General features: G+C 44.6%; 1 protein-coding gene and 5 non-coding genes across 6 annotated transcripts; 3 read left to right on the top strand and 3 right to left on the bottom strand.

Moving 5' to 3' along the window:
* The first annotated feature begins 224 nt into the window (after positions 1 to 224).
* LOC130874295 (low affinity immunoglobulin gamma Fc region receptor III-A-like) lies at positions 225 to 8,596 on the top strand. Its single transcript, XM_057769420.1, has 6 exons — positions 225 to 319; positions 801 to 821; positions 1,159 to 1,413; positions 4,770 to 5,027; positions 8,120 to 8,297; positions 8,459 to 8,596. The coding sequence occupies exons 1-6, from the start codon at positions 280 to 282 to the stop codon at positions 8,526 to 8,528; spliced, it is 822 nt and encodes a 273-aa protein (XP_057625403.1). The 5' UTR covers positions 225 to 279; the 3' UTR covers positions 8,529 to 8,596.
* Positions 8,597 to 11,718: 3,122 nt separating this feature from the next.
* Positions 11,719 to 11,792, bottom strand: Trnan-guu (transfer RNA asparagine (anticodon GUU)). Its single transcript has one exon. It is a non-coding gene; the product is annotated as a tRNA-Asn (tRNA).
* Positions 11,793 to 15,100: 3,308 nt separating this feature from the next.
* Trnad-guc (transfer RNA aspartic acid (anticodon GUC)) lies at positions 15,101 to 15,172 on the bottom strand. The gene has a single exon. It is a non-coding gene; the product is annotated as a tRNA-Asp (tRNA).
* Positions 15,173 to 15,985: 813 nt separating this feature from the next.
* Trnag-ucc (transfer RNA glycine (anticodon UCC)) lies at positions 15,986 to 16,057 on the bottom strand. Its single transcript has one exon. It is a non-coding gene; the product is annotated as a tRNA-Gly (tRNA).
* A 548-nt stretch (positions 16,058 to 16,605) lies between these two features.
* Positions 16,606 to 16,688, top strand: Trnal-cag (transfer RNA leucine (anticodon CAG)). Its single transcript has one exon. It is a non-coding gene; the product is annotated as a tRNA-Leu (tRNA).
* A 10,081-nt stretch (positions 16,689 to 26,769) lies between these two features.
* On the top strand, positions 26,770 to 26,840 carry Trnag-gcc (transfer RNA glycine (anticodon GCC)). The gene has a single exon. It is a non-coding gene; the product is annotated as a tRNA-Gly (tRNA).
* Positions 26,841 to 27,369: the final 529 nt, after the last annotated feature.

Here is a 27,369-nt window from a genome sequence, read left to right as displayed (position 1 = left end):
CTGTGACATCCGCAGAACAAGTGGGCCCATCCCTCTTGGTATCTTCTCCGGGCGCTCTCCCTCCTGCTCCTGCCCTACCACAGGGCTCTCTCACCAGAGTGTGTTTTAGGAATCAGATGCTGCTTTTGGAAAATGAAACTAGTGAGAGAGACGGGGTGGGGGTAATGACGGGGGGTTGGGGAAGGTTGGGGAAAAGTTATTTACTTCCTCTCTTCTAGTCAAATAGGCCCTTAAGGGTTCCGGATATCTGTGGTGACATTTTCTGCGCGGTACAGCAGCATGTGTCCACGACTACTACCCACAGCTCTGCTACTCCTAGGTAAGTGGGGCTCAGTCTGGATGAAGGGAAAGCTTAGGGTGGTCTGTGTTCAGCAGAGACCTCCCCTCTTTTCAGGTCAGGCCCAGATTTAACTCCTAGGACAGATTGTTACATAAACAGCACCCTGGCTTTGATCTGTGCTTCATCAGGAGCAGACTGTGAGTTCACCCATCTGGGTCTCCATTTCCCTAGGTGGAAATCAAAGAGCAAGGACCAGGTGGCTCCTGAGGTTTGTGTCTTCCAGTCTGACATCCCAGGTTTCCCCTTTTGGTTTTTCTCTTTCCAGGTGGGGCTTAGGTTCAAAGTGGTTTCTGTGGCTTGATTTAGGGAAATGCAGTCTTTACTTTTAACCTGACAGTTTTAATGAGGAACAGGATAAAGGGAACAATGTACAAAAGCTAAGATTTGAGTTTCCTGCAGGACAGGTGGAAGGGAGCTGCCCTGCTCAGCACCTGATGCATGCTTTTCTTTTCTCTTGCAGTTTCCTCTGGCATTCAAGCTGGTGAGTTTGCTTCAGGGTCTTAGACTGATTGAGTGCGGCACACACAAAGGCCATAGAAAGTTGGGAAAGGATCACTGTGTGGTGTCTGGCATGTCTGGGGGCTAGGAGCAATTCCCTAACACAGCTGGGATCAGCCTTACGTCTCTCCGGCTGATTTTTCTCCAACTACAGAAAGGGTCAAAAATGGGGCCAAGTGCTTCCCTGCCTAGATGCCCTAAGAGTGAGTCCTAGATGGCCGGAGAGCCCTGTGGGTTTGTTCACTCTGCCTGTGTTTGCCCTGGGAGTGCCAGTAGACGGGTCCACTCGTCTGAGTTCTTACTTCACCTTCTCTCATCAGGTTTCCAAAAAGCTGTGGTGACCCTAGACCCTGAATGGGTCAGGGTACTCAAGGACGACAATGTGACCCTCAGGTGCCAGGCCACCTACTCCCCTGAGGACAATTCTACCAAGTGGTTCCATAATGGAAGCCTCATCCCACACCAGCACGCCACCTATGTCATTAGCATGGCCGAAGTGAAAGACAGTGGAGAATACAAGTGTCAGACAGCCCTCTCGACCCGCAGTGACCCGGTGAACCTAGAAGTCCATATAGGTGAGTGGAGGGGAAAGAAGGTCCCTGAATGACTTGGAGAAAGCCCTACAGTTTGGGTTGATAAGGAAGTGAGGTGGTAAGTGTCCCATCAGATGTGAGCAGAACTGTAGTTATCGCTGTAAGGAAGCCCTAAGCAGAGCATCGAAACCTGTCATGTGGTGCAGACAGGAAGGTGATATGATTCCAGGAATGAGCCTTTTCACAGAACACATACAACACAGGCAGGTGCTCTGGGGTCAGAGCATGCTCCATAACACTCGTTAGTTAGACCCGTGAGTTTCTTCTTAGGATCTTAGCTATTACGCTCGGTCCTCCTCCATTTCAGATCTTTCACCGTCTGTGACCACATCACTTAGAGTCTGTCTGAACTATCTTCCCACCAATGCCAGGCTGGAACTCACGTGGCTATTATATGTCGCTTGCTTGTTATATACAGCAGAACAGGGAGTGGAGTTATTACACACAACTGAACGAGAAGTCTGGGTTGCTACATACAGATAAACAAGGAAACAGGGTTCTTGTTGTATACAGAGGGTCAAGGAGGCAGATTTAGAGACAGTCTCTGAAGCTGTCTTCAGGCCGTAAGCATCCAGGGTGGGGAGGGCTACGGTGGATACTTCCTGCACACACTGTCAACATCCACACTCAGGCCGTCCCTCAAAGTCTCACCCCTACTTTGTCATCTTCCCATGGGTCTGAGGCTCTGGAGCTCTCAACACGGCTGTGTGGAGTGTCTACACACTCATCTACATTTATTATAGGATGAACATGTCTGTGTCAATCAGAAGCATCCAGTAAGAGGACCGTTTTTTTCAGGCGTAGGTCTTTCCCGGTATCCTTGGTATCACATCAGATACCTGTCAGTTTTCCTCTGTTTACACGGCTGTGCCATTTGTGCAGTGTGAGTTGGTGGGGAGGCCCGGAGGGGAAGAAGGTGACCCAGAAGTGGATCTACAGTGGGGTTTCATTGAATTGGGCCTCTCAAACAGCTGGCTCTTGTGGCTCCTTTGCCTCTAGCCAGAGCACCCAGACAACACGGTTCTCACCCGGCAGAGCATCAAGAAGGAATATTAACTGCCTTGTGGGGTGAGAGATGGCTAGGAATGAATGAAGTGGGGAATTACTGAGAGGAGGCAACAGGAAAATCAAGTCTCAGGGCTAGGGAGGTGGCTCAGTGGTAAAGATGCTGCTAAGCCTAAGTTCAGTTCCCAGAAACCACAGGGTGGAAGGAAAGAAGCCACTCCTGTAAGGTGCCCTTTGAGCTCTACAAATGTGATACGGCATGCGTGCGCGCGCACACACACATGCACACACACACATGCACACACATACATTTTTTTAAAAAAGAAAAATCAAGGATCAGGCAGGGTGACTCATGCTTCCAATCCCAGCACTCAGGAGTCAGAGACAGGAGGATCTCTGTGAGTCTGGTCTACATAGTGAGTTCCAGAACAGCCAGAGATGCATAGTGAGATCCCGCCTAAAAATAAAAATGAAAGTTAAAAAGAGGAAAGAAAATAAATCTCAAGGCGAAGGGTTGTTAATCTGCCTCGACTTTGCTCCTGAAATGGGCTTTGGACATCTTGTTAACAAGACCTTGTTAACAAGGCCACCACCGTGAGCACTAAGTTCACCGGGGAAACCCCAGATTATCTTTTCGGACCAGTTTGCCTTACACTTATGCTCTGGACTTTCTTTGGGTAGGATTTTTTTTTTTTTAATTCTAATCTCATTGGCTCTACAGTCCCTTTCTCTTAGCCTGTTCTAGAACTTACCACACTGTGGCATAATGCTTTGGAGTGTATGTGTTTCTAAGCTCTAGACTGTAGGTTCCGTGAGGTTAGGAACCATACACCTTAGCCATCTAAAAATCCCTAGTGTAAAATGTCTGTCGCGTGTTTGTTGAATAAGCATCTGTCGGTGTATTAGCTATGTTCACAGCAAGGCAGATAAAACCAGAATATTCCCCATGCAATTGTAGCAAAGCATACCAAACTACATCCATATCAATCACAATCCTATGCTAATCAAAATGCATTCCTTAGTTGAAAAAAGAAGCTAAATAGACTTGTGATATTTTAAATAACCAATATATCTTGTTTATTTAGGGGCATTTCTTTAATAATAAGTACAGTGCAGTTCGGAGCTCCTGGAACTCTCTGTGGAGTCTAGGCTAGTCTTAAACTCCTGTTTTTCTTGCCTCTGCTTCTTGTATACTGTCTTCACGGATAAATGACCTACCTTATTAAATATTAAAAATTGCCTTCTGTTTGGTAAGTCTTCCTGGTAAAGAATCTTCACCAAAATGTTCTACCAATTTTGTTTGGCACTGAGCAGTCAAATTTAAAAGCCACCAAATATTTTGCTTTGCTCTTACTATAAACATCATTAGGGTTGTATCTCAAAAATCAATAAGAAGTAACTCCTGTTAATCTTCAAGCATCAGTGTTTGCACCTGCTCTCAGTGCTTATCCGACATATAATTTTTATTTCCCCAGGTACCCTCCCACCTCGGTGTCACATTTTCTCTGTGGAGTCTGATTACTAAAGGTGGTGTGAGAGCAGGGTCATTTCTCCCTTGAAAGCCAAGTTCAGTCATGGTCTCCCTCCCTTCCTCCCCCCACTACCCTCCTACTTAGTTTTTTGGTTTTTTCTTGTTTTGTTTTGGTTTTTTTCGAGACAATGTTTCTCTGTAGCTTTGGAGTCTGTCCTGGAACTAACTCTTGTAGACCAGGCTGGTCTCGAACTCACAGAGATCTGCCTGCTTCCGCCTTCCAAATGCTGGGATTAAAGGTGTGTGCTGTCACCAGTCAGCTAGAAAGCCATTTTTTTTTTTATTTACTATGTGTACAGTGTTCTGCCTGCATGTATGCCTGCACTGCGGGCTAGAAGAGGGTACTGGAATGCATTATACAGATGGCTATGAGCCATCATGTGGTTGCTGGGAATTGAACTCGGGACCTCTGGAAGAGCAGTGAGCAGCAATTTTACAGCCCCTAGAAAGCCATTTTTAAATGTAACGTTTACTCTTTGGTTTAGAAATGCTGTGAGTCCTTATTAGCTGCCAAACCAAATGTGAGCCTAGCACACAGGGACCCTGCAGACATCCTCAGCTTTGCTTCTCACCGCCTTCATTCTTAGTTTCTCATTCTAATGTGTGTGTGTGTGTGTGTGTGTGTGTGTGTCCCTTTTCTCCCTTAGACAAAAGGTCATGGTGTGATCTGAGACACGGTGTAGGACAGTTCTCAGTCTGGCTTTCCATTGCATCCAGGATCGAATGGTTCAGAGCATCCCCTTCAGAAGAGATTTGCACTCCGTGTCTGCTCCCCCCTCTAAGACCCTCATCTGTCTTTCAGGCTGGCTGTTGCTTCAAACCACTCAGCGGCCTGAATTCCAGAAGGGGGACCCCATCCGGCTGAACTGCCACAGCTGGAGAAACAAACGTGTACATAAGGTTACCTATTTACAGAACGGCAAAGGCAAGAAGTATTTCCATCAGAATTCTGAACTATACATTCCAAACGCTACACAAAATCACAGTGGCTCCTACTTCTGCAGGGGGCTAATTGGACTAAATAACAAGTCTTCAGAGGCCTTGAGAATCATTGTAAGAGGTGAGAGCTCTTCAGAAGCTTTTACAACGTGCTAGAGTTTTCATTATTATTATTATTTGTTATTATTACTGTTATTTGTGTGTGTGCGTGTGCATATGTGTGCATGTCTGTGTGCACATGCCACAGTAAGCTTGTGGAAGCCAGAAGGTAACTTTTAGGACTCTGTTCTCTCGTTGCACCACCTGAGGCCTGAGGGTTGATGAGCTAACTAATGTGGTCAGGATTGGCAGCAAGAGCCTTTGCTGGCCTTTTCTAATTTTTGTTTACTCTTAATCTGGTACAGACAAGGAGGACCTATTGTCCTCTCAAAGGCTGTCTTAGTTAGTTTTATATTGCCAAGAAGAGACACCGTGGCCAAAGTCACTTATAAAAGAAGGCATTTCATTGGAGGTTTGCTCACAGCTTCAGAGGGCGAGTTCATGCCCATCGTGACGGGGAGCATGGCCGCAGGCGTGGCATTGGAGTAGGAGCTGAGAACGTTATCTTCTCCACCGGCTATCTTCCACACAGCAGGCAGAGAGCATGAGAGACTCCGCCTAGTGTGGACTTTTGAAGTTTACTGCCAGTGACATACCTCCTCCAACAAGACCATCTCACGAATCTTCCCCAGAATAGTTCTGCCAACTAGGGAACAACAACTAGGCTCATTCAAATATATAAACCTTTGGGGAGCATCGTCCTTCAAACCACCACAAAAGGTGGTAGAGGAAAGACCAAATGATGAGACGAAAGGGTCAAATGTAAACAATGAGAGAATCTAAGTAAAAGACATTTGCGAGTTCCTCATGCTACTAACGTAAATTTACTCATAGTTTAAAACTATATCAAAATTGAAAGTTAAGGGGCTGGAGAGATGGCTCAGCAGTTAAGAGCACTATCTGCTTTTGCAGAGGACGTGAGTTCAATTCCAAGCACCTGAGTGGTCTCTCACAACCATCTACAACTCCGGTTCCATGGACTCTAATGCCTCTTTTCCCCTGCCAGGGCACTGCATGAATGTGGTGAAATGCGTACACCCAGACACACACACATACGTAAAAATAAAAATACATTCACCCAGACACACACATACGTAAAAATTAAGATTAAAACTGGGCTAGGCATGGTGGCATATGCTTTTAACCCTAACACTCTGAGGTAGAGGCAAGTGGATCTCTGTGAATTTTAGGTGGTTTTCAAGCCAGCCAGGGCCACAGAGTTTCAAACAAACAAACGCAACTAGAGCTGGGGAGCTAACTCAGTTCATCTTAAAGTGATCACAAACATGGGGCCCGGAGCAGAGCCCTAGAGCCAGGAAATTATGCCAGGTGTGGGTGGTAGCACAGTCATCCCGACACTGAGCAGGCAGAGTCCTGGGCACTCCCACTTACCCAAGTGGGGACCTCCAGGCCAATGAGAGACTTGTGGTTTGCTTCCCATTGTGATAAATGACCAAAAATAACTTGGAGGAGGAAAGGGTTTATTTCAGCTTATACTTCTAGCATAGTTCATCATTTAGGGAAGTCACAGCAGAAACACAAGCAAGAACTGAAGCAGAACACTGCAGAGTCCCTTGTTCTCTGGCTCATACTCAGCTTGTTTTCCTATATAGTTTATCTGCCTAGGAATAGCGTCTGTATAGGGCTGCCTGCCTAGAAACGGTGTTGCCCATAGTGGGCTGGTCTTCCTACATCTATCATCAATCCAGACATTTTCTCACAGACATTCTGACTTGGGCAATTACTCAACTGAGCTTCCCTCTGCATTGTGACCCTAGGTTGTGTCATATTGACAGTAAAAACTCACCAAAACATGGTCTAAAGGAAGCGAGCATTTCTTTCTTTCTTTCTTTCTTTCTTTCTTTCTTTCTTTCTTTCTTTCTTTCTTTCTCTCTCTCTCTCTCTCTCTCTCTCTCTCTCTCTCTCTCCCTCCCTCCCTCCCTCCCTCCCTCCCTCTCTCTCTCTTTCTTTCTTTCTTTCTTTCTTCTTCTCTCTCTCTCTCTCTCTCTCTCTCTCTCTCTCTCTCTCTCTCTCTCTCTCTCGTTTTTCAAAACAGGGTTTCTCTGTGTAGTCCTGGCAATCCTAGAACTAGCTCTGTAGACCAGGCTGGCCTTGAACTCATAGAGATTCACCTGCCTCTGCCTCCCAAGTGCTAGGATTAAAGGCATGCGCCTCCACTGCCCAGCTGTGAACAGCATTTATGAGGATAATACCCAAGGTTGTCCTCTGATCTCCATATGCATGCACACAAACACACACACTCAAATACATACACACTCACTTATACCCATGCATACATACACAAGCGCACACACAGAGACACATACAAATGCACGAGCATACAAACACACACCACATGCATGCAATTTTTAATTGAAAAATATTGAACCCAGGGTTAGAGAGATTGCTTAGTGGTTAAGAGCACTGGCTGCTCTTCCCAGCACCTACATGGTGACTCACAATTGCAGCTCCAGTTCCATGGGACCTAACGCCCTTTTCTGGCCTCTGTGAGCACCAGACACGAACCTGGTACACAGACATGCCCATACACATAAAATTAAAATTAAAAATGTCTAAATAGCAAAAGTATTAAGCTGAACTTGGTGGCGCACATCTTTAATCGCAGCACTCAAGAAGCAGAAGCAGGTAGATATCTCTGAGTCTGAGGACAGTCTAGTTTATATAATGAGTTCCAGAACAGTCAGGGCTATATAACGAGACCCTGTCTTTAAAAATTAAACGAGAGAGAGAAGAAAGAGAGAGAATAAATAAAATAAAATACACAAATCAGTCCCCTTTCTAGACGACAGCAACATGACAACTTCACGGCTGTCACGTGACTCCTGTAGACAACTTACCTTGCCAAGCATCCCCTGTGTGTCACCACCGAACAAGCAGAAGCAGTGACTAAGTGTGTGGCCTGCTGAGCTCCCGCCTAGGTCGCACTAGGATGGAGATTCAGTAAAGAACTGGCCCAGGCTCTCCCATTGATTCCCCCTACCTGTTTCCGGGCAGGCGTCAGGAACACGGTCTGGCAGTGTCGACCTCACTGTTTATTCCAAATCTCTGCCTTAATGAGAGTCACCTTTTTCATCTCTCTATTTCCCCTACTAGATCCGACATCATCATCCACCTCTCCGCCGCCGTGGCCTCAGATCACTTTTTGCCTGCTGACAGGACTCTTGTTTGCAATAGACACAGTGCTGTATTTCTCTGTGCAGAGGGGTCTTCGGAGGTCAGTGGCAGACTATGAGGAGCCTGATTTGCACTGGAGCAAGGAACCCGAGGACAAGTGAGCCCTTATCTTGTGGGGGGGGTAAGAGTGGTAACTAGTACCTAGGGACCTCTCCATGGACTCGCCACCTCATCTACATTGGGCATCATGCACTGAGCAGCAGGAACTCGACAAAGAAAGGCCCCTCCCCCAACCCGGTTTTCTTTTTGTCTCTAAAGGACCCTCTCTGAGGAAAAGAAAAGCTTCAGATCTTCGAGAGCCGACAGTGAAGCCCCAGTGGGTACGTAGCTGCCCTCCGGAGAAGTGACGCTTCTGAGTTTTACACATTTTCTGTCCCAAGCATTCCCTCATAGCGAAGAAGCAGCCTGGGCTCTGGGTGGTGACCCTTTTCATGCTTAGCAATTGTTCCCAAATAAATTTCTGTAGAAACGTGAATGGCTGCTACAGCTAGTGGGACAGCTGTCTGCATCTCTTCCTCAGGCCTGCTTGCCTTCAGGGAGCCCCCAGAGTGTGGGAAGTCCAAGGGACCTAGGCAGTGCAGCTGAACTCATGAGGTAGAGAGCTAGGAGCTGGGGGAGGGGAGGCCAGAGCCAGTTGATGATTTCTGGGGGAGGAGGGAGTCCCCTTCTTCAATAGTGGAACCTCTGTAAATTCCCCTTTTTCCACTAGATAACCTACTACCAGTTCGCATGCAAGTCACCCAAATTATTAAACTCAGTGGGAAACAAGCAAATAAGGCACAAAAGAAAGTTGGAGGGGGAGACTATTTCAGAAGAAGAGGGGCTTCCGTGGGAGTGGGAAGGGGTGAGCCAAGGTAGTGAAGGGTGAGAATTGCCACCATAACTGGGCGTTCCCTGACAAGACAGCAGTGCCTGCGGGTTGGTAAAGGGCACGAACCACTCTGGAGAGAGCTTCCGGGAACAGCGTCTGCTTTATTGCGTGGTGACAGCCACTTATATAGTGGAAACGTATTGATGGTGATTGTTTAGTACCTTACCTCGGATTTGATAATGAGCGCTCATACCACCAGGGTCTCTCTGAGGAAGAATCACACTAAAGGAGACACGGAAAGAACAAAAAGCCAGCTACCAGCTACTCACGTTATTTCAGAACTCAGTGTTCTGACTTCGGGGACGTGGTGTGCCATGCTTCTTATTTGGAAGAGCAGTGTATATATTTAGATTTATTTATTTTTATGTGTATGAGTATTTTGCCTTCTTGTGTGTATCCACACCATGTATGTGCCTGGTGTTTTCAGAGGTCAGAAAGAGGGAGTCAGATCTGCTAGAACGGAGTTTCAGATGGTTGTTAGCCACCGTGTGGGTGCTAGGCACTGAATCCAGTGCTTCTGCAAGAAGCACTCTTAACCACTGAGTCATCTCTCCAGCTCCATGCCAAATCATTTTTTTTTTTTTCTAATTGTAAAGAGCAGGGGAAGGAGCTGGAGAGCTGACTCGTCAGTTAAGGGCATTTGCTGTTCTTGCAGAGGCCCTGGACTTGATTCCCAGAACCCTCAGGGTGGTTCACCAGGACCAGGCACCAAACGCAAATATGGTGTGTATATGTGTGCGGTCAGAACACACATACACATAAAATAAAATGAATCTTAAAAAGAATGAAATAACAGGGGAGTCTAGGGCAGCTCAGGGAGACATCACCATCTGAGCCCGGGATAAGGTTATCTTCCTAGTCCAAGAGCCACGACCAAGTGAGTTAAGAAGAAACTGCACGTGTGACATCAGCTTGAGCTGTCAGGGGAGTCTCCACCACAATTGGAATGGCCTCAGAACATGTCATATTGAAGTGTCTCAGTGTGTGGCTCTAGGGCTTCGGTCAATTCTAGGCCATTGTGGGAGTGGGGTAGGGTTGAAAAGAAGCAGCAAATAGCTGGGATTGTGCCGAGTTAACACATACAGGTAGCTCAGGATCTGAACAGTGAAGAGACCACAAACTCTCACAAAAGAATGGTCAGCAGCATTCAGGAGGCAGAGACAGGCGGATCTTTGTGAGTTCGAGGTCAGCCTGGTCTACAAGAGCCAGTTCCAGGACAGGCTCCATAGCTACAGAGAAACCCTGTCTCGAAAAACAAAAACAAAAGAAAACAAACAAACAAACAAACAAACAAACAAAAAGAATGGGCAGAAGGTGAGGACAGTTCTGCTGACCAAAGTCGTCTTAGTAAAAATTAGAAAAGGCACCGAGACTATGAAAACCAACTTTTCTGTTTCTATGTCCCTTCCCAGAGTCATCTGATTTTAGTCATATGCTTTCCCTATTGTGCCTAAGCGTAAGACGGCAAATAGGAGAGTTTCCCTAAAAGATCGCTAAAGGACCCGCACCCCAAACCAATTCAGGCTGGACCAATTCTTCTGCTCGTCAATCCAGGCCTATTGAGCATACACACAAATAATAGAAACGGTCTAATTTTGATTGTTGTCCGGCGTGAGGAGACAAGTTATTTTTCAGAGATGGGGTATGTATAGCCCAGTGCAGGTTGGGGCCCGAAGGGTTCTGAGTTTGCTCCGAGAGTTGTTTGGAGCCGGATACGTGTGCCATCATTCAGGGGGAGGGACTAGTGTGCCTCTCGCATTATAGCAAGTGTGTGTACACATAAACCAAGACCAAGTTGGGTCCCAGGGTCGTAAAATGTCTCGTGTGCTGGCCTTCCTCGCCTACAATGTGCCAGCCGTGAGAGTAGGTGCTGAAAAGATCACGTGAACAACTCAATTTCATCCTGGATCCGGAAGCTCTGGGTCTAACAGCAGAACAAGCAGGTAGCGGGAGAGTGGAGAAGCCGGCAAAAGAGGTTCATTCTGGGGGAAAGCATGAAAAGGGAAGTTTGCCAGGCAAGAGAGAAAGAAGTTGGAAGTTCAGGGCGACGATTTAAAAGCCAAACTGCGAATTTAGGAGATGTGGTTCTCCTAGGTCTAAAGGAGGCACTGGGGGAGAAGGGGAATTCTGAGGGCCACTCGCTCTAAGACCTTGCGGTCAGAGCTGAAGAGATGGTATTGAAGGAGTTGGCGCCGATCGGGTGCGGAGTTAACAGATTCTGGGGGCGGCTACCGGAGCTGAAAATTAACTGAAAAAGGGAACCCCTAGTGCTCCTAGCAGATGATGCCGAGATTAAGGAGGAAGTAAAGGGTGACAAGTGACAGCCACGGAGGGATTCGGGAGCAAGGAAATACGAAGGAAAGCTCAGTTTCATCAGAACAGATGAAGAAGTCTTCGGACCATTAGCATTGAACGTCCAAACTCCCAGAGTAATCAGCTTTCAGATGTAATTTCTACACTGAAACTGCAACCTTAACCGCGAAAAGAGCAAAACAAGTAAGCCGAGGAGTTTCTTAACCACAACATAACATCAAGAATATCAGACACAAAGCTCCTTGCGGTTAGCAGAGGAAGGTAGCTCTAGCTAGCGTTGGGTTCCTTGAAAGACAGATTCCTAGGATGTGAGGTACACAAAAGACTCCTTATCCGTCCCTGGGTGGGCTCGAACCACCAACCTTTCGGTTAACAGCCGAACGCGCTAACCGATTGCGCCACAGAGACAGGCGGTGATTGGTGTGGCTGTCAAGTCAGTTCACTAAAGAATACATTGGTCGGCTACATCTGCCAAAAATTGTGTTAAAAATTGAAGTCCAAACTGGTGGCACCCTACCATAAATACGGTAAGGAAGGGCACCTGCGGCTGTTTCGTTAGCAGCAAGTCCGGGTTCTACCCACCGAGGCTGAGGATAGCGGAGCACAAGACGATCAAAGAACCGAGAGCCTTAAGGAAATCCAAAATGGACGCTCTCTGAGTTTGGGAATTAATTTGGTTTTGCTCAGAAACGTTACTGGTCTAGATAATTTACGTGTGCAATTGTGCGTGCGTAAGTACTGATACATTAACTCTTTTTTTTTTTTTTTTTTTTTTTTTTTTTGGTTTTTCGAGACAGGGTTTCTCTGTAGCTTTGGTGCCCATCCCGAACTAGCTCTTGTAGACCAGGCTGGCCTCGAACTCCCGGACATCCGCCTGCCTCTGCCTCCCGAGTGCTGGGATTAAAGGCGCCACCACCGCCCGGCTAACTCATTATTTTTAACACAGTAACCGCGTTTCCAGGCATGTCTGGCAAAAAGTACCAAGGGTTCTTAATAACAAATCACACCGACGGTTTTGAAGTCTCCTGGAGCGTGAGTCACCCAGGCGAAACAGGAAATTTAAAAATTCTTGCAACTTAACGACGTTAACAATGACACACCTGCAAACGAGTATCAAAGGGCGCATTCCCCTTATTCTACTGCCTTCAGTTCAAGCGTCCTCATCAGGGCTGGGATCTAATGAGCCGTTTTCTGGATTGCCCAGGTCTCAGAAGTTCCCTGGAGCCTCCACACACTAGTACCTCCTTGGGTGTGTTTCTGTGGCATCTTTCGTTAATACTGAGATTCAGTTTAAGTGGAGGTCAATATTTTCAAAGATTTCATAAAAACATAGATACCTTATATGCAGAAATGATCCATGTATATATTTATATTTTGTGATGCACACACATATGTGTATGTGTATATATGTGTATGTGTGTATATATGTGTATGCAAGTGTGTGTATATATATAATTGCTACATGACCTTTCCATTGAAATTGTTTTGGCACTTTGTGGAAGTCTAAGTGAGAATGGTCCCCAGAGGCTCATATATTTGAGTGCTTGATCCCAATTGGTGGAACTGTTTGGGGAGAATGAGGATATGTGGCCCTGTCGGAGGAAGTGTGTCATTGATGGGGTGGGTTTTGAGACTTCAAAAGGCTGTTGCCAGAGCTTTCTCTGGGTTTTGTTTGTGAATAGGAATGTAAGCTCTCAGCTATTGCTCCGGTGCCACGCCATGCCAAGCCAACAAACATATCAGGAAACACAGCACACCCCATGACTTAACTACACATTGCATTGTTTCATTAATCCTTAACCTAATTATAGGTATCATTCTAATAAGTGGCTTTTATATGGTAGAGATAACAGATACTAAGTCTTCACTCAATATTTTAAAGGGCAAAAGTTGAAGGAGTAAATCCCAGAAAGGAGAGTCACACGAGGGAAAGTCAGTTCTGAAAACTAAAATAAAACACAACCGCCTCTCAGATCCTTGCCTGCCTCCTGAACTGGACGCGTGCTAGGGGGATTCTAGGGTAGCCAAGGTGAACCGTGCATATGAAAGGCTCAGATCCCACACAGCTCAGACAGCAGGAAGACACTGGAAACAGCATAAACGTTCAAAACTGTGCTCTAGAGCACAACACGATGAAATGATGGGAGCATGTTTCAGGCTAATATTTAATATCTGTAGAAATGGAACGATTGTAAATAAAAAGTCAAGCAGATTTAAAAAAAAAACCATTATCCATCTGTCCAAACTCGTGAAATGTTCAACACTGAGTGGACTAAGGAAACTATGTCTTTGGGTGCTTATGAGGAGTCAGTAGAGATCACCAGCGGTAAGAAGCAGATCACTCTGGTGCCAACTGGAGCAAGTGGGAGAGCCTATATGCGTGTGTAGAAGAACTCTGTGATCGTCTCTAACTCCACCATGAGGACAAGGTAGCTCTAAAAATTAATCTTATCTAAAAGCTAGCAATACGCACAGTTTTATTTCCAACTTTATTTTCAAAATACGCCCCACCTCCACCTCACCCCACCCCCAAAAGCCCAAGGGAGCTAGCCCGAGATGTACGTAACTCAGCACAGAGCGTGCAGGAGACCCTGGGCTCCATTCCCAGCCCTGGAAGAATAAAAGCCAGAGAAATAGCCAGCAAAACAAGAGCAGATCGTTCCTGCACAGTGAGAGTGGGGTGCTTATTCTCCATTTTTCATCAAGGGGTATGTATTACTGGAAAAGAAATGTATATTTTTTTTTCAAAATGAGCATATGAACATATACTACATAAGCAGATTCTTTTACACATGTAGTCATTTACACTCAAAACAACCATTCAAAATAGATATAATTAACACACGTGCACAGGGTGGGGGAGAGACAGTCTAAGAGAGGGGGGAGGGAGAGACAGAGAGATAGGGGGAAATCCACTGGAAATAACATAAATGCTCAGAAATAAGAAATTTGTTAGCGAAATTATGGTGTAGTTATGTCGTTTAACATAAGAAAGCAATGAAAACAAATGCTGAAATTGGGGCTTTACTAGGTTGAGCAGTTTGAGGTCAGAGAACTGAGTTTGGAGAGCTGTTTGACTGTACAAATCAGTCTTCCTGGTGAGGGAGTGTGTTTTGCAGGACTTAAATACTGAAAGGGATCTCAGCGATCATGGATCCAGTGTACGAAAGCAGAAAACAGTCTTGCCAAAGCAATCAAATTATTTCCCCAGAAGCAACTTTTCCTTAGTAGTTTTAAACAGCCAACATTAAAACAAAAGATAAGCCTCCCGACTTTCATTCAGATCAGCGCTCCTTCTGTGCTAAGTTCAGAGAGGACATTTCTGTTCTTGTGTGGTCGCCTGCAGGGGTGGATTGATGTTTCCCCTATTTACATCCTACAGTGTGGCAGTGGTAAGGACTTCGGACTTGAAAACTTGGTCTAGCCCCCGCTGCCACCTCGCTATGGTGTAGCGCCATAGGTGGAACCATCGTCGAAGTACAGTGTTTTAGGAAGTGTGAAAACATCTGAACCCTAGCGACAGGCGGGGTTAAGTAACTGCTCCTACTGAGGGGTCGCTGCCCCTTTCCTACTAGTTTGGTTAGAGAGAGACAAGGTCTTGAAATCTAAGCCCTGAGTTTTTAGAAGTGATTATCCCTCTTTAATAGGAAGGCTGACCAAAAATTGATGGAAAGGATAAAAATAGATGGATTAAAAAAAAATTATGCATTGATAGTCTCCCCGTCGGGGAATCGAACCCCGGTCTCCCGCGTGACAGGCGGGGATACTCACCACTATACTAACGAGGACAACTATACAAAACCTCTTAGAGTAGCTGCTCAAGAAAAGTACTTTTCAGCAATCCGCCTACCCTTAAAAGTAAAATTTTGTTTTTATTGTCTAGATGAGGTAATGTGAAAATTTCTTGTATCTGTCAATTTTCTAACAGTAAGATTACACAGTAGAAAGAAACAGGTTCCTCATTAAAATCCCCCAAAAAAACAGAAAAGTGAAAAAGGGATTGAAGAGTGAGAGGGAAATAAAGGAGAGCGCGAGACACATGTGAACTTATCAAAGAACAAGCTTAACCAGTAACAAAGGCATGATAAGTTTAATAAATTCTATTCAGCCTCATACATTCAAAATATGTTTCGACATGTAATCAATAAAAAAAATTATTAGATTTTTTTCTTAGTATCTATGTAAATTTCATAAAAATAGACAAATCAAAAACACAAATATGCCTGTTCCCTGCTTAAAAGTTCTTCAGTAGCCGAAATGAATAGACATTTAGTTAATGACTCCATTAATTACTCATTTCGATTAGTTCAATTAAAATCAAATTTAAAAATGCGATCCTTACGCGCACCGGATAGTTTTAAAACGCTCAAGAACTCACTCCTACTGTATGAGCCTCTCGGATACGAAGGCCTATGCGAATCTGAAATTCTGACAAGAGAGCACAGACTCCAGAAAATTTTCAAAACAGAAAAGATAAAGTTAACTTCAGGAACCCAGTCCGGCCCCAACTTGGCGGAGCTGGTTTCATTCAAAGATATAAAATAGAACATTGTGTGAACCGTGTTCTACGTAAATAAACTGAAGGAAGCAAAATGTTATCATGCGTTGGCCGGGAATCGAACCCGGGTCAACTGCTTGGAAGGCAGCTATGCTCACCACTATACCACCAACGCGATGTAACCTGGAGTTTCCTCTAGTCTCTCTAATGCAAGTGAAAATTTGCCGACCGCGGTTTGAGTGGGTTTCTGTCGGTTTCTGTAACCTTTAAAGCCGGTTTTGTAAGGAAACTCTGGCAGAAGTTACTTTCTTTTCTTCTCAGCTGCTCACAGTCCGACACTCCCAGCTCGGGGCTCCGCACCCACTTAGCTCCACCGGGCAGTAGTACCCAGAGTCCAGCCGGCACGGGTTCGGTTAGGCGATTTAGGACGGAAGGTGGGGAGGAGAACTGACCAGTAGAAGATCCTCCCCGGGCTGACTCGGCCCGGGAGAGAGGCGATCGAAAGGTTCCCAGAAGAGATGGAGATGGAAAGTTAAAAGTGATGAGGAAGTAGGAGATAGGAAAGACCTGTGACCCACTTTCACTTCGTCTGCTTTGTAAAACCTTTCCGGGGAAGCTCGCTTTTCTTTTTATTTGAAATCATAAACAAACGAACCACAGGTAAAGGGTGCGTCACCAGTGTTTATCAGCTTATAAGAAAGTATGGAAAACTTGTCGCCACGTGTCAGGATGGCCGAGCGGTCTAAGGCGCTGCGTTCAGGTCGCAGTCTCCCCTGGAGGCGTGGGTTCGAATCCCACTTCTGACAACACTATCTTTTATTCCTATCATGACTGAACACCGGCATTTATGGTATGTTTTGGAAAAAAAGAATCCTAAACAATTCCTCGACCCCCTAACCCTTAATTTGTTACAATTGTCCCAACTCTTCCAATGCTGATGTCACCAAACTTTTGTAAGCATGAAATTATCGTCTTTCCCAACCCTACCACCAATTCTAATTAAGTAGATTAGCTATTCAAGTGTATGCTTTTGCTATTTCATACAGCAGAACCGAGAAAACTCATGTCTTCATGACATCCTTTTTGTAGAAGATCACAAAGAAAGCACTTTTTGTTTTCAGAGAGGCTTAATGGGGCAGGGGATCTTCTTGACAAGAAGGAAAAGCTGTTAAAAAGTTGACTGTAACTGTGAGGATGGGTATAGCTTCAGAGTAGTTAATTAAAGTTTGCCAAATATAGCCATATTCTCTGTCACTGACCAGACTATGACTCTTAAAAATGTTTTCAGTCTTTCTGAATCTTCATTTCCTTCCAAATAAAATGGATAAAAGAATTCATAGTCTACTCATTAGAAATTCTGAATTCAGATTCTGTCTCAGGCCCGCTGACTGCCCCTGGCAAGATACACAGGTAACTGGACTGCGTATTTAAGTTTCAGAAGATCTGGCCTATCCTTTTCCCAGGATGATGCTGACCTAGAAGGGCCCTTTCCCTTGCTTCTCAGAAGACTACTTTGTGCCCTGTATCATTTAAGCATTTACAATCTGTCAATATTGTATTACAATATTTAAAGGATATAAAGTCACTGTGTTTTAAAAAATTAAAGCAGTGCATTTTCAGAAGAGACTTGTAAGAAAATAGATATTAGACATGTCAGAAAATTCTTAAACGGAGCAGGAACCAAGCATTAAAAGTAGCATCACCTGTGGTTAGTCAATTAACAGATGTACAATGTACCCAATGCTATGATGTATCAATCATGTCAGGGGAAAAAATCCACTTCCCCCAGAAGGCACAAGTTATTAAAGGAAAACCACAGTGTCGAGGGTAGACTCCCTCTCTATGAGTTATTAGAGAGGCCCAGAGGCCATTGCCAGCCCACTTGGTTGCCCACCATGCTATATAAGTAGGACCCCATTGCTGAAGACACGGCATGCTATAGCTTCAAGGCACAGAAAGAGCAACCTTGAACTGATCAGCGATTTCCTCCCTGATGGCTAACTTTCGTGTTGCTAGGAGGTATTATTCAGGCCACAAGGACACACAGACATACATGCACACACAGTTAAAATAAGTTCTGTTTAAAAACAATCGTGCCACAAGGACATGTGCTCAACTATGTTCATAGCAGCTTTGTTTGTCATAGCCAGAAACTGGAAACAACCTAAATGCCTCTCGACTGAAGAATGGATAAGGAAAATGTGGTACATTTACACAATGGAGTACTACACAGCAGAAAAAATGACGACAGCTTGAATTTTGCAGTAAAATGGATGGAGCTAGAAAACATTATTTAGAGTGAGGTAACCCAGACACAGAAAGACGATTATCACATGTATTCACTCATAGGTGGTATTTAAACACACAGCAAAGAAAGCCAGCCTACAAACCACAATCCCAGAGAACTTAGACAACAATGAGGACACTAAGAGAGACTTACATAGATCTAATCTATATGGGAAGTAGAAAGGAGAAAAGACAAGATCTCCTAAGTAAATTGGGAGCATGGGGACCTTGGAGGAGGATTGAAGGGGGAAGGGGGGAGGGAGGAGAGCAGAGAAAAATGTAGAGTTCAATAAAAATCAATTAAAAAAGAAAAAAAAGAAGCTAGAACTAATGACCCAAGCAGTCATTTAATTAAAAAATAGATAGATAGATAGATAGATAGATAGATAGATAGATAGATAGATAGACAGATAGATAAAAAGAGAGGTGCCCACTAGTGTGATAATGGCAAGAAGGTTATGGGGGTGACCAATCACTTTTAGATTGGATTTGAGGCCTGCTCCATAGGAAATACATTCCTGGTACTGTAAACCTGGTTAAAGCCCACGAGGACCCATTACGGTTGTTACTAAATGGATGTGTAAAACCCAGAGACAGACATTGGGGTTCACCATGAAGATCAGAAAAGCACGGCAGCCAAGCCACTAGAGAGCTCTTACCTCTATGACATCTCCAGACTGAAAGAGAGAGAGTTCATGTCTCATCCCACCTTATATAATCCCCTCTCTAGTGCTGAGATTAAAGGTGTGCACCACCACCATCCGGCCTCTATGGCTGACTAGTGTGGCTGCTGGGATTAAAGGTCTGTGCCACCACTGCCTGGCCTGTATAGCTGACTAATGTCACTGTTTTGCGTTCTAGTCTTCAGGCTTTATTTATTAAAATACAAAGGAAATATCACTACAGATGTATCAAACTGCCTTCTAAATACTTATGTTTATATACATAGATTCGAACTGCTCTCAACTTTACCAGAGACGCTTCTGTCTTCAATGGGCAACAGTTAATGCAAAGACTCAAAACTGGTAAAAGTTGCTGAAAATACGTGATTAGTGAGTGTTCCACCTGAAATGGAACATCTATATGGGCCTCCCAAGATTCAGGGAACACCGAGAAAGGGGGCAGAAAGAATCTGAGAGCTGGAGGATGGGAGGGAGGCTGTAAAACGTCGTCTTATGGACATGACATGTCTATTGCTCTCAGGAACCCACAGCAACTGTGGGTACCTGAACAAGAGCAAGCCAACGAGAACAGTCAACGTCCAGCAGATTGTACTGACCAGACTCAGTGAGGAAAAACAAAGAGGACAAGACACGAAGATTAGAAGGGGTGTGTGCGGGATGGGGGGGCTGTTGATGGGAGGAGAGGAAGCATGAATCTTCAGAACCAATAGGACAAAGATACATTATATGTATGTATGAAATTGTCAAAAGATAAATAAAAGATATTTAAAAAATAAGAGATCATGTGGGTGCCAATAATCAAAATGTACTCTGTAGGTATGCGAAATTGTCTATCATCTATCTGTCTATCTATCTGTAAATAGAATCTCACTTTCTAGCTCTGGCTGACCTAGAACTCGCTAACTAGACCAGGCTGACTTCAAAACCACAGGGATCCTCCTCCTCTGTGACTCTTGAGTGCTGACTAACATGTCCTATAAAAGAACAGATTTAATAAAAATATATCTTTAAAATAGACAACCAGGGCTGGAGACACGGCTCAGCAGTTAAGAGCCCTTGCTGTTGTTCCAGAGGACCTGAGTTTGGTCGCCAGTACCCATACTGGACAAACCCCGACTGTACCTCCAGCTCTAGGAATCCAACAGTGGCCTTAAGGCCTCCTCAGGCTGACTCTCACAAATACACATAATAAAAATGACACTTTTTAAAAACAAAATCACACATATCAAAATTAGGAGATCATTTATAAAATACCTAACCTGTCCTCAAAAATGTCAAGACCATGAAAAATAAGACTGAAACTATCACAGAGTACACAGAGGTTAGGAAGCATGTGAGACAGTGTGATGTGATAGTGGACACTGAGTTCTGAAACGGAAAAAGGAGGTGTTGGTAGGAAAAGTGAAGCCTGAATAGAGTCAACAGCTCAGCTAGCAGGAGTTTTCCAATGTCATTTTCTGAAGTTGGATAAGTGTGTCACGGTGATGTAACATCTTAACAATAGGAGAAGCTGCCTGGCAGACATGCAGTAATTTTCCATAGTGTCTTTGTAATTCCTCTGTTAATCTAAAATTACTGCAAAACAAGAACAAACAAACAAAAACCTTGAAAGTAATTGCCTCTGAGGAAGAATTGAGAATAGGGCAAGAAACTGCCCATAGCAGTATTTGATTCCTTAATAAATTTGTTCTAATTGTTTGGAGGAATTGAGTAAACACAGTTGTGATGACAATAATCAAAATAAGAGTGTGGGAGTAGAGGAAGCCCTGAGGGAGTGAAGTCCTGAGAAAATATGTGCTGTTGACATGGATACAGCCATGTCAAGGGCCGTGGGAGACGGATGGACGCTCAAAGGGATGGCAAAGCCTTCCTGAGTGTGGATATTGACAGTGTGTGCAGAAAATGTTCACCATAGCTCTCTCCCCTGGTTGTTTAAGGCCTGAAACTGCTCCTAGTGAGATGAGTTAAGTCTGCTTCCTTATTCAGCTGTATGCAATGGCCCGTGCTCACTGTTCAACTGAACGTAATAAGCACACTGAGCTGCCTGGGTGCTGTGGTTTCTCCATCAAAGAGCCTAATCCACTCGACTCTAGCTTTCTTAGGTGTCCATATATTTGTGTGTATTTGTCTTCATTCCCTCGTCGCCTCCTGTCAGGTCAGTTCCTAAGGCCGTGCAAAGGCCCTAAGACTGTATCATACAACCAAAGGATATGTAATGGCCAATTATATAAGAAACACTTTACAAAGAAACTAAACCAAAATGGTCAACAACAGCAATTTAAAAATGGGTGCAGGCTGGGTGATGGTGGGGCATGCCTTTAATCTCAGCCCTCGGTAGGCAGAGATTGGCGGAGCTCTATGGCCAGCCTGGTCTACAGAGTGAGTTCCAGGACAGGCTCCAAAACTACAGAAAAACCCTGTCGGGGCGGGGGGAGTAGAATTTAATTTGCTTAAAACTTGCTGCAGACAATTAATACCACTCATTTTGAGAGGATCAGAGATTTTTTTTTTTTTTTTAGAACAAACACATTTTTTTTTTCAAAACTAAAAGAGAAAGGCTTGCTGTTGAAATGCTAAGAAACTCAAATCCTATATCATCGTACCTCTTTGAAAGAATAGGTTGAAATGGTTAATGCTATAAGTTAAAAAGAAAGGAAGGGGGGCTCTAGGCAACTCTGTCCTTCTTGGCCTATCTTCGATGCCTTTTTCCCCCCAGTTGCTTTTAATGTAAAGCCAGATTGAAAAGGTTTTGGATCAAGTGCAGGCAAACAACACAGTTAAAAAATTATATCGGGGACAAGTGGCTGGGTAGTGTAACCTCCTCTACAAGAAAGGACTTATATGATGCAATACAATGTAGCAAGCTCTGGGCAAACTCACTTTCCTTTCTGAAGTTGACCCACAGCTCAGGGGACTGCTAGGGGTGGAATGGACTGAATGGGGCTGAAGCCATGCAAGCTTCTCCTTGTCATTTGCCTGACTGGGCTGGAGGATATTTTCCCAGTTTGAGCTGCTTGGGAATGGGTCTTTACGTCAAGCAGTCCCCCTCTCGGTCCCCATAATAACTATATGATCTTGAACAAATTGCTTGACCTCCTTGTACTTTAGAATATTCATCTTTAAATAAGAGGTTGGTAAGATGACTCAGCACACAATCCTGATGACCTGAGCTCTGTCCTAAAACCTAGAGGTGGGAGGGGAGAACCAACTTCACAAAGTTGTCCTCTGACATCCACACTTGTGCTATGTGTGTAATAATAATAAAGCCTCATGATACTGCTATTGGATTAGTTGGGTATACCAAATGTCCGTTACCTAGTTGGTACTAAGAGAATAACAGCTAGTAACAACTAATGTTTGTCAACAGTGTGCTAAGTGTCTAACATTCCTCTTCACCTCTTACATCTGTTGAGTCCTCACAACAATGCAGAGGAATGCTATTGTCAACATTCCCAGTATGTAGAAAAGAATATTGGAGTCTGGAGGGTTTGATTTGCCCAGTAGTTTATGGCGGAGGTGAACATCTAAGCAGTCTGGTATGCTGATATTATTATCCTCTTATTCGGCTGTTATCCTCACCAGAAATCAGAAGAGACCATTCTATTTCTCCTCCAGAGATAGAACCAACCTAAGTTGAATTACCTCCCCAGACCAACTCTAACATACCTAAAGATTTGGGTGGTCTTATCTCCAACAAAACAATGAAATGGCCTGCTTAAAAAACAGTCATGTGTGTGGACCCAGCCTGGTGGCCCATGCCTTTAATCAAAGCACTCTGGAGACAAAGGCAGGAGGATCAAATGAGTTGGAGGTCAGCCTGGTTTATATAGTGAGTTCTAGGCCAGTCAGGGCAACATAGTGAGACCCTATCTCAAAACACACCAAAACAAATGAATAAACCAAACAATAATATAAACTATTTATTAGTACGATCAATGCTGACCAACTAAACTTTCAGTCTTTAGTTTTACCTTAGGGTCACCTATAAGAACCATAGGCCTTTTCCAGCACGATCATCACACCACTGTGCTCCTTCACTGCGTCCACCTCACACTTTTTCACTTACCCTGTCTCCTGCACATAGAAATCTTATGTACGATGAGGTGTGTGCGTTGGTGCCCTTGGAGGTCAGAGGTATGGGATTTCCCTGGAGCTGGAGTTACAAACAGTTGTGAGCCACCTGATGTAGGATGTGAGACCCAAACTCAGGTCTTCTGTAGCAGCAACATGCACTCTTAGCTGTACCAGACCTCCAGACTTTAATATATATATATTTAGATTTGTATAGAAAATAATGGGCTGTGTTATGGTGTCTTCACACATCCATGCCATTCTGCTTTCTTCTCCCTCATTGCTCCCCAACTCTCCTTCCTTACATCCCCGTCCCTCCAGCTCGTTCCTTTTCTTCTCATAGTTACTTCCCCTTCTGCTTTAGTACATTATTTCATTATTATTTTGCTTAAGGTCTTCTCTTCCGCTCTCATGTTCCCCTTTCAGTTTTGTGGAACATACACGCACACGCGCCCATGTTCCCAAATGTTGTTTATGAATGTTCTTTTACATTTAAAAGGGGATATGATATAGATATGAATAATTTACTTTGGTATAAATTTTACTCTATTGATATAAATTTGAGGTCAATTTTGTTATATGTATATGTATTTCTGCTCTTGATTGAGGTATTGTGATTATGTAGTTCATTTAAAAAATGTAATGTATAATTAGGAAATATAGATTGTTAATGGATAATCATCAATAATAGTCAAGCTTGTAGTCATGTTAGTTAGATTTTCTAGATATATAGAGATATATTTCAGTTAGATAGGCATTCTTCATATCTTTCAAAGACTACATTTTAAAGACTTCATATCTTTCAAAGACTACATGGCATTTTAAATGTTTTAATAACTTAGGTCTTTTCATGACAATGAGACACATCTGCTCCTGGCAGCACCAGCTACTTCAAGAGAAAGATGGGCATTGAAGATGCTCCTTATGGAGTTTGATAGCCATTTGGGCAAGAAACTGCTCTTGCCTGGACTGTTGCATAAACTGGACACAAAGAACCCTCAGAGAGAGGACTGCTGAACTTGCCTAAGGTGAGATGGTCTTTAAGGGTTCCTGATTTATGAAAGAGTCTACGAGACATTCTGCAGGACACAGAAAAGTGACTGAACTGTCTTTGAATTTTCCTGCTTCATGGAAATGTCTGCTGGATACTATGGGCCTGTAGGCTGAAGATGGATGCCCCAACGGTAGAAAAAAAATTTGGGTGACTGTCCAGGCAGCGAGTTGTCTCTGTCATTTCTAGAGTTTTGGAAGTTGCTTACTTCTTGTTTAATTAGGTAATATTATATCCTTTTGGAGTCTTTGATGGAGTTGAAGAATGGATAGTCATAGTTTTAGTTTTCCTTAGTTAACTGTAATTCTTGCTTGATAACTTTTGCTATATGTAATTTTGCTATGTTAAAGTTAAAGCCTTCCTTTTTGTTTAAACAGAAAAAGGGGAAATGACGTAGAAGGATCTTCTATCTATCTGTTGTTTCATTGGTTAATTAATAAAGAAAACTGGTTGGCCTGATAGGTCAGAACATAGGTAGGTGGGGAAGATAGAACAGAATGCTGGGAGGAAGAAAGCAGAGTCAGGCAACCTTCATGAAGCTCCAGCCCAAGATGGATGTGGGTTAGAATCTTTCTGGTAAGCCACCACCCCGTGGTGATACACAGATTACTAGATATGGGTTAAAGCAAGATATGAGAATTAGCCAAGAAGAGGCTAGATATAATGGACCAGGCAATGTTTAAATGAATACGGTTTGTGTGTTGTTATTTCTGGGGCTAAGCTAGCCGTACGGGGAGCCAGGTGGGACAAAAAGCAGGTCTGCTCGCCTCATTACTACACGGAATGACCTCAGACTCAGGGATACTCCTACTTCAGTCTCCCAAGTGCTGGGATTAAAGGCATACACCATCATGCCTGGCAAGAAGTGGACTTTAAAAGAAAAATCAAATAACACAGACCTCAATTATAAAACATAATGAGGAGGAAAAAAGAGCTCCCAGTTGCCAGGGCAAGATACCCCGACTCACCTCTGAAGTTACAAAGTGGGATTATAGAAGAGTCTAGAAGACCCATAAATCCAGCTCTTACAGACACAGGTGACTTATCATGGCAGGTCAATCGATCAACTTCCTCAAAAATGGGGTCAGTACTAGGCCTCTCCTGGCAAGCTTGAGGCCCAGTACTCCTACCCCTAGGAACACCAGACGGCGCATAAAGCCTACAGAAGATGGGGCAGCAGCTCTGCACTAGAGTCCTCTCCTGGCCTGCCACCTGGTTGTGCTCTACCCAGGCCAGGATTTCCTCACACTTGTCTTGCCCTTTGCATCTGTCCTCTTCTGGAATCTCTTCCCTACGGCTATCTTCCTGCAAGCAACTCTTTACGTGGAAGACACGAACTTCCAGAAAGTTTTCCGCAACCACTGTGGCCCTCTAGACCTCACTCTCAGCCTTGTGTTGTTCAGACTCATGAACCATCCTCTGTACTTCCTCCTTGCTGAGTTGGCCCTTGTCGTGGGTGATGGTGATCTTGTTAGCCTTGTCTGTACTCCTGTCGGTGGCAGAAGTACTTAGGATACCATTGGCATCTATGTCAACATTCACTTCGATCTGGGGAACTCCACGTGGAGCAGGAGGAATGCTGCGGAACAGATTGCTGCTCTTCGTCACAGCCTCTCACCGTCATTCACCTGGATCAGGACCCCAGGCTGGTGGACAGAGTAAGGCTTGGATCTGTTTGGCAGGGATGGTGGCACTCTGTGGGATTAATGTGGTCATCACCTCACGGTCTCCAACCCCAGAGTCAAACAAGGGAAGGACATCCAGCAGGAGGAGATCCTGCACCTTCTCACATTTGTTTTCCATCAACACAACCACCAACACAATAGCCCCAGGGGCCACGGCCTCATCAGGCCGGTGTTCTTATTCAACTCCTGGACGCTTCTCCATCTTAGAGATGCGGGTAGAACCACCCACCAGGATGACCTCATGGGTTTGGACCTTGGTCAGCTTAGCATCGCTCGGGGTCATCTTCCACGGGCTCCAGGGGGGTACAGAAAAGGTCTGAACACAGTTCCTCAAAGTGGGCACGAGTAGTGGATGTGCAGAAGCCTACATCTTCGAACAAGAAGTTGATCTTCAAGGTACCACTACCCTAGGGATAGGCATGGCTTCTCGCTCTCAGATTGGAAGAGGACTCGGATGCTCGAGGTGGCGGAAGCTGGTACTGCTCCGCTCTGCTGTTCTTTCGCTGTTTCTCAAGCCAGCCAAGCCGGGACGGCCTGGTTGGGCTTTTATCCGGTGTGGGAGCCCCGACTCCTCCTGCCCTCGCAGCCGAGAACCTTCCCACACCTTCTGTGTGCACCCGCGCCGGCGGACCCAGATACAACCGGCCGCGCTGACTGCCGCAGAAGAATCGGATCCAGGGATCCGGAGAGACGGAGTGCAGAGTGCCTAGCCCCCATCCATCGCCGGTTTTGACTCAGAGCTGCTGCAAAGAACCACATAGAAAGTTTCAGTTGTTCTGGGCTAATTCTATAGGTGACAGCCACAAGTCCAGGTAGCAGCGCTGTACTCCCGGTTTCGGTTTGGAGGGCTGTCCTGAGCGTGCGAGAGCACGATGCCCGCCCCAGAAAATGATGCCTCAGAAAGCCCGGCGCGTGCTCCCACGGAATCAGAACCATAGCTTCTAAGTTAGGAATGTAAATAGTGGTGTGGGGTTTGTCTTAAAAGAAAGAATTCTGGAAAGACGAGGGTTGGCTTTTTGAACTTCATTCAAGGAGAATGATTACATAGGAAGTGCAACCAGTAATAGAGATAAGCTGAAATAAGAGTACAGTAAGACTATTACTGTGTCTGGCATTGGTGGTTCAGTGGTAGAATTCTCGCCTGCCACGCGGGAGGCCCGGGTTCGATTCCCGGCCAATGCACGCCTTGTTTTTTAATTTTCCTTTCTTTGTCCGTTCTCCCTCCGAAACGTGGGGTTCTTTCGATTTGACTCTTTCTCTTTCACCGGTTTACCACTGAGGAACACAAACTTAACGCTGTGGTCATGGGATTCTGGAACCTAACTGAGCAACCCATGAAAACGCTGCACATAGGAAAGCCTGCATTCTACTCCTGGTTTTGAGACCAATCCTGTAAGGTTCCTCTCCCAAAAAAGCATCGTCCTTAGGGTGTTTTGGAAAGACTTCGTGTTTTTATCTGTGAGCCCGTTTTTGTTTTTGTTTTTTCCCTCAGACGGGAATGACCCCAGAATTCAGACGTAGAGTAAATTGCTTTAGCATTAGTCCTTCATACGTTCTAAAGCAATGGTTCTCAACCTTCCTAACGCTGCGATCCTTTAGTACAGTTCTTCATGTTGTGGGGACCCGCAACCTTAAAATTATTTCTGCTACTACTTCAGAACTGTAATTTCGCTACTATTATGAATTATAATGTAAATATCTGATATACAGA

The sequence above is a fragment of the Chionomys nivalis genome, chromosome 5, assembly GCF_950005125.1.
Source record: "Chionomys nivalis chromosome 5, mChiNiv1.1, whole genome shotgun sequence".
Taxonomy (NCBI): domain Eukaryota; kingdom Metazoa; phylum Chordata; class Mammalia; order Rodentia; family Cricetidae; genus Chionomys; species Chionomys nivalis.
Note: the sequence above shows the minus strand (reverse complement) of the source record. Positions and strands in the feature narration are given on the sequence as shown.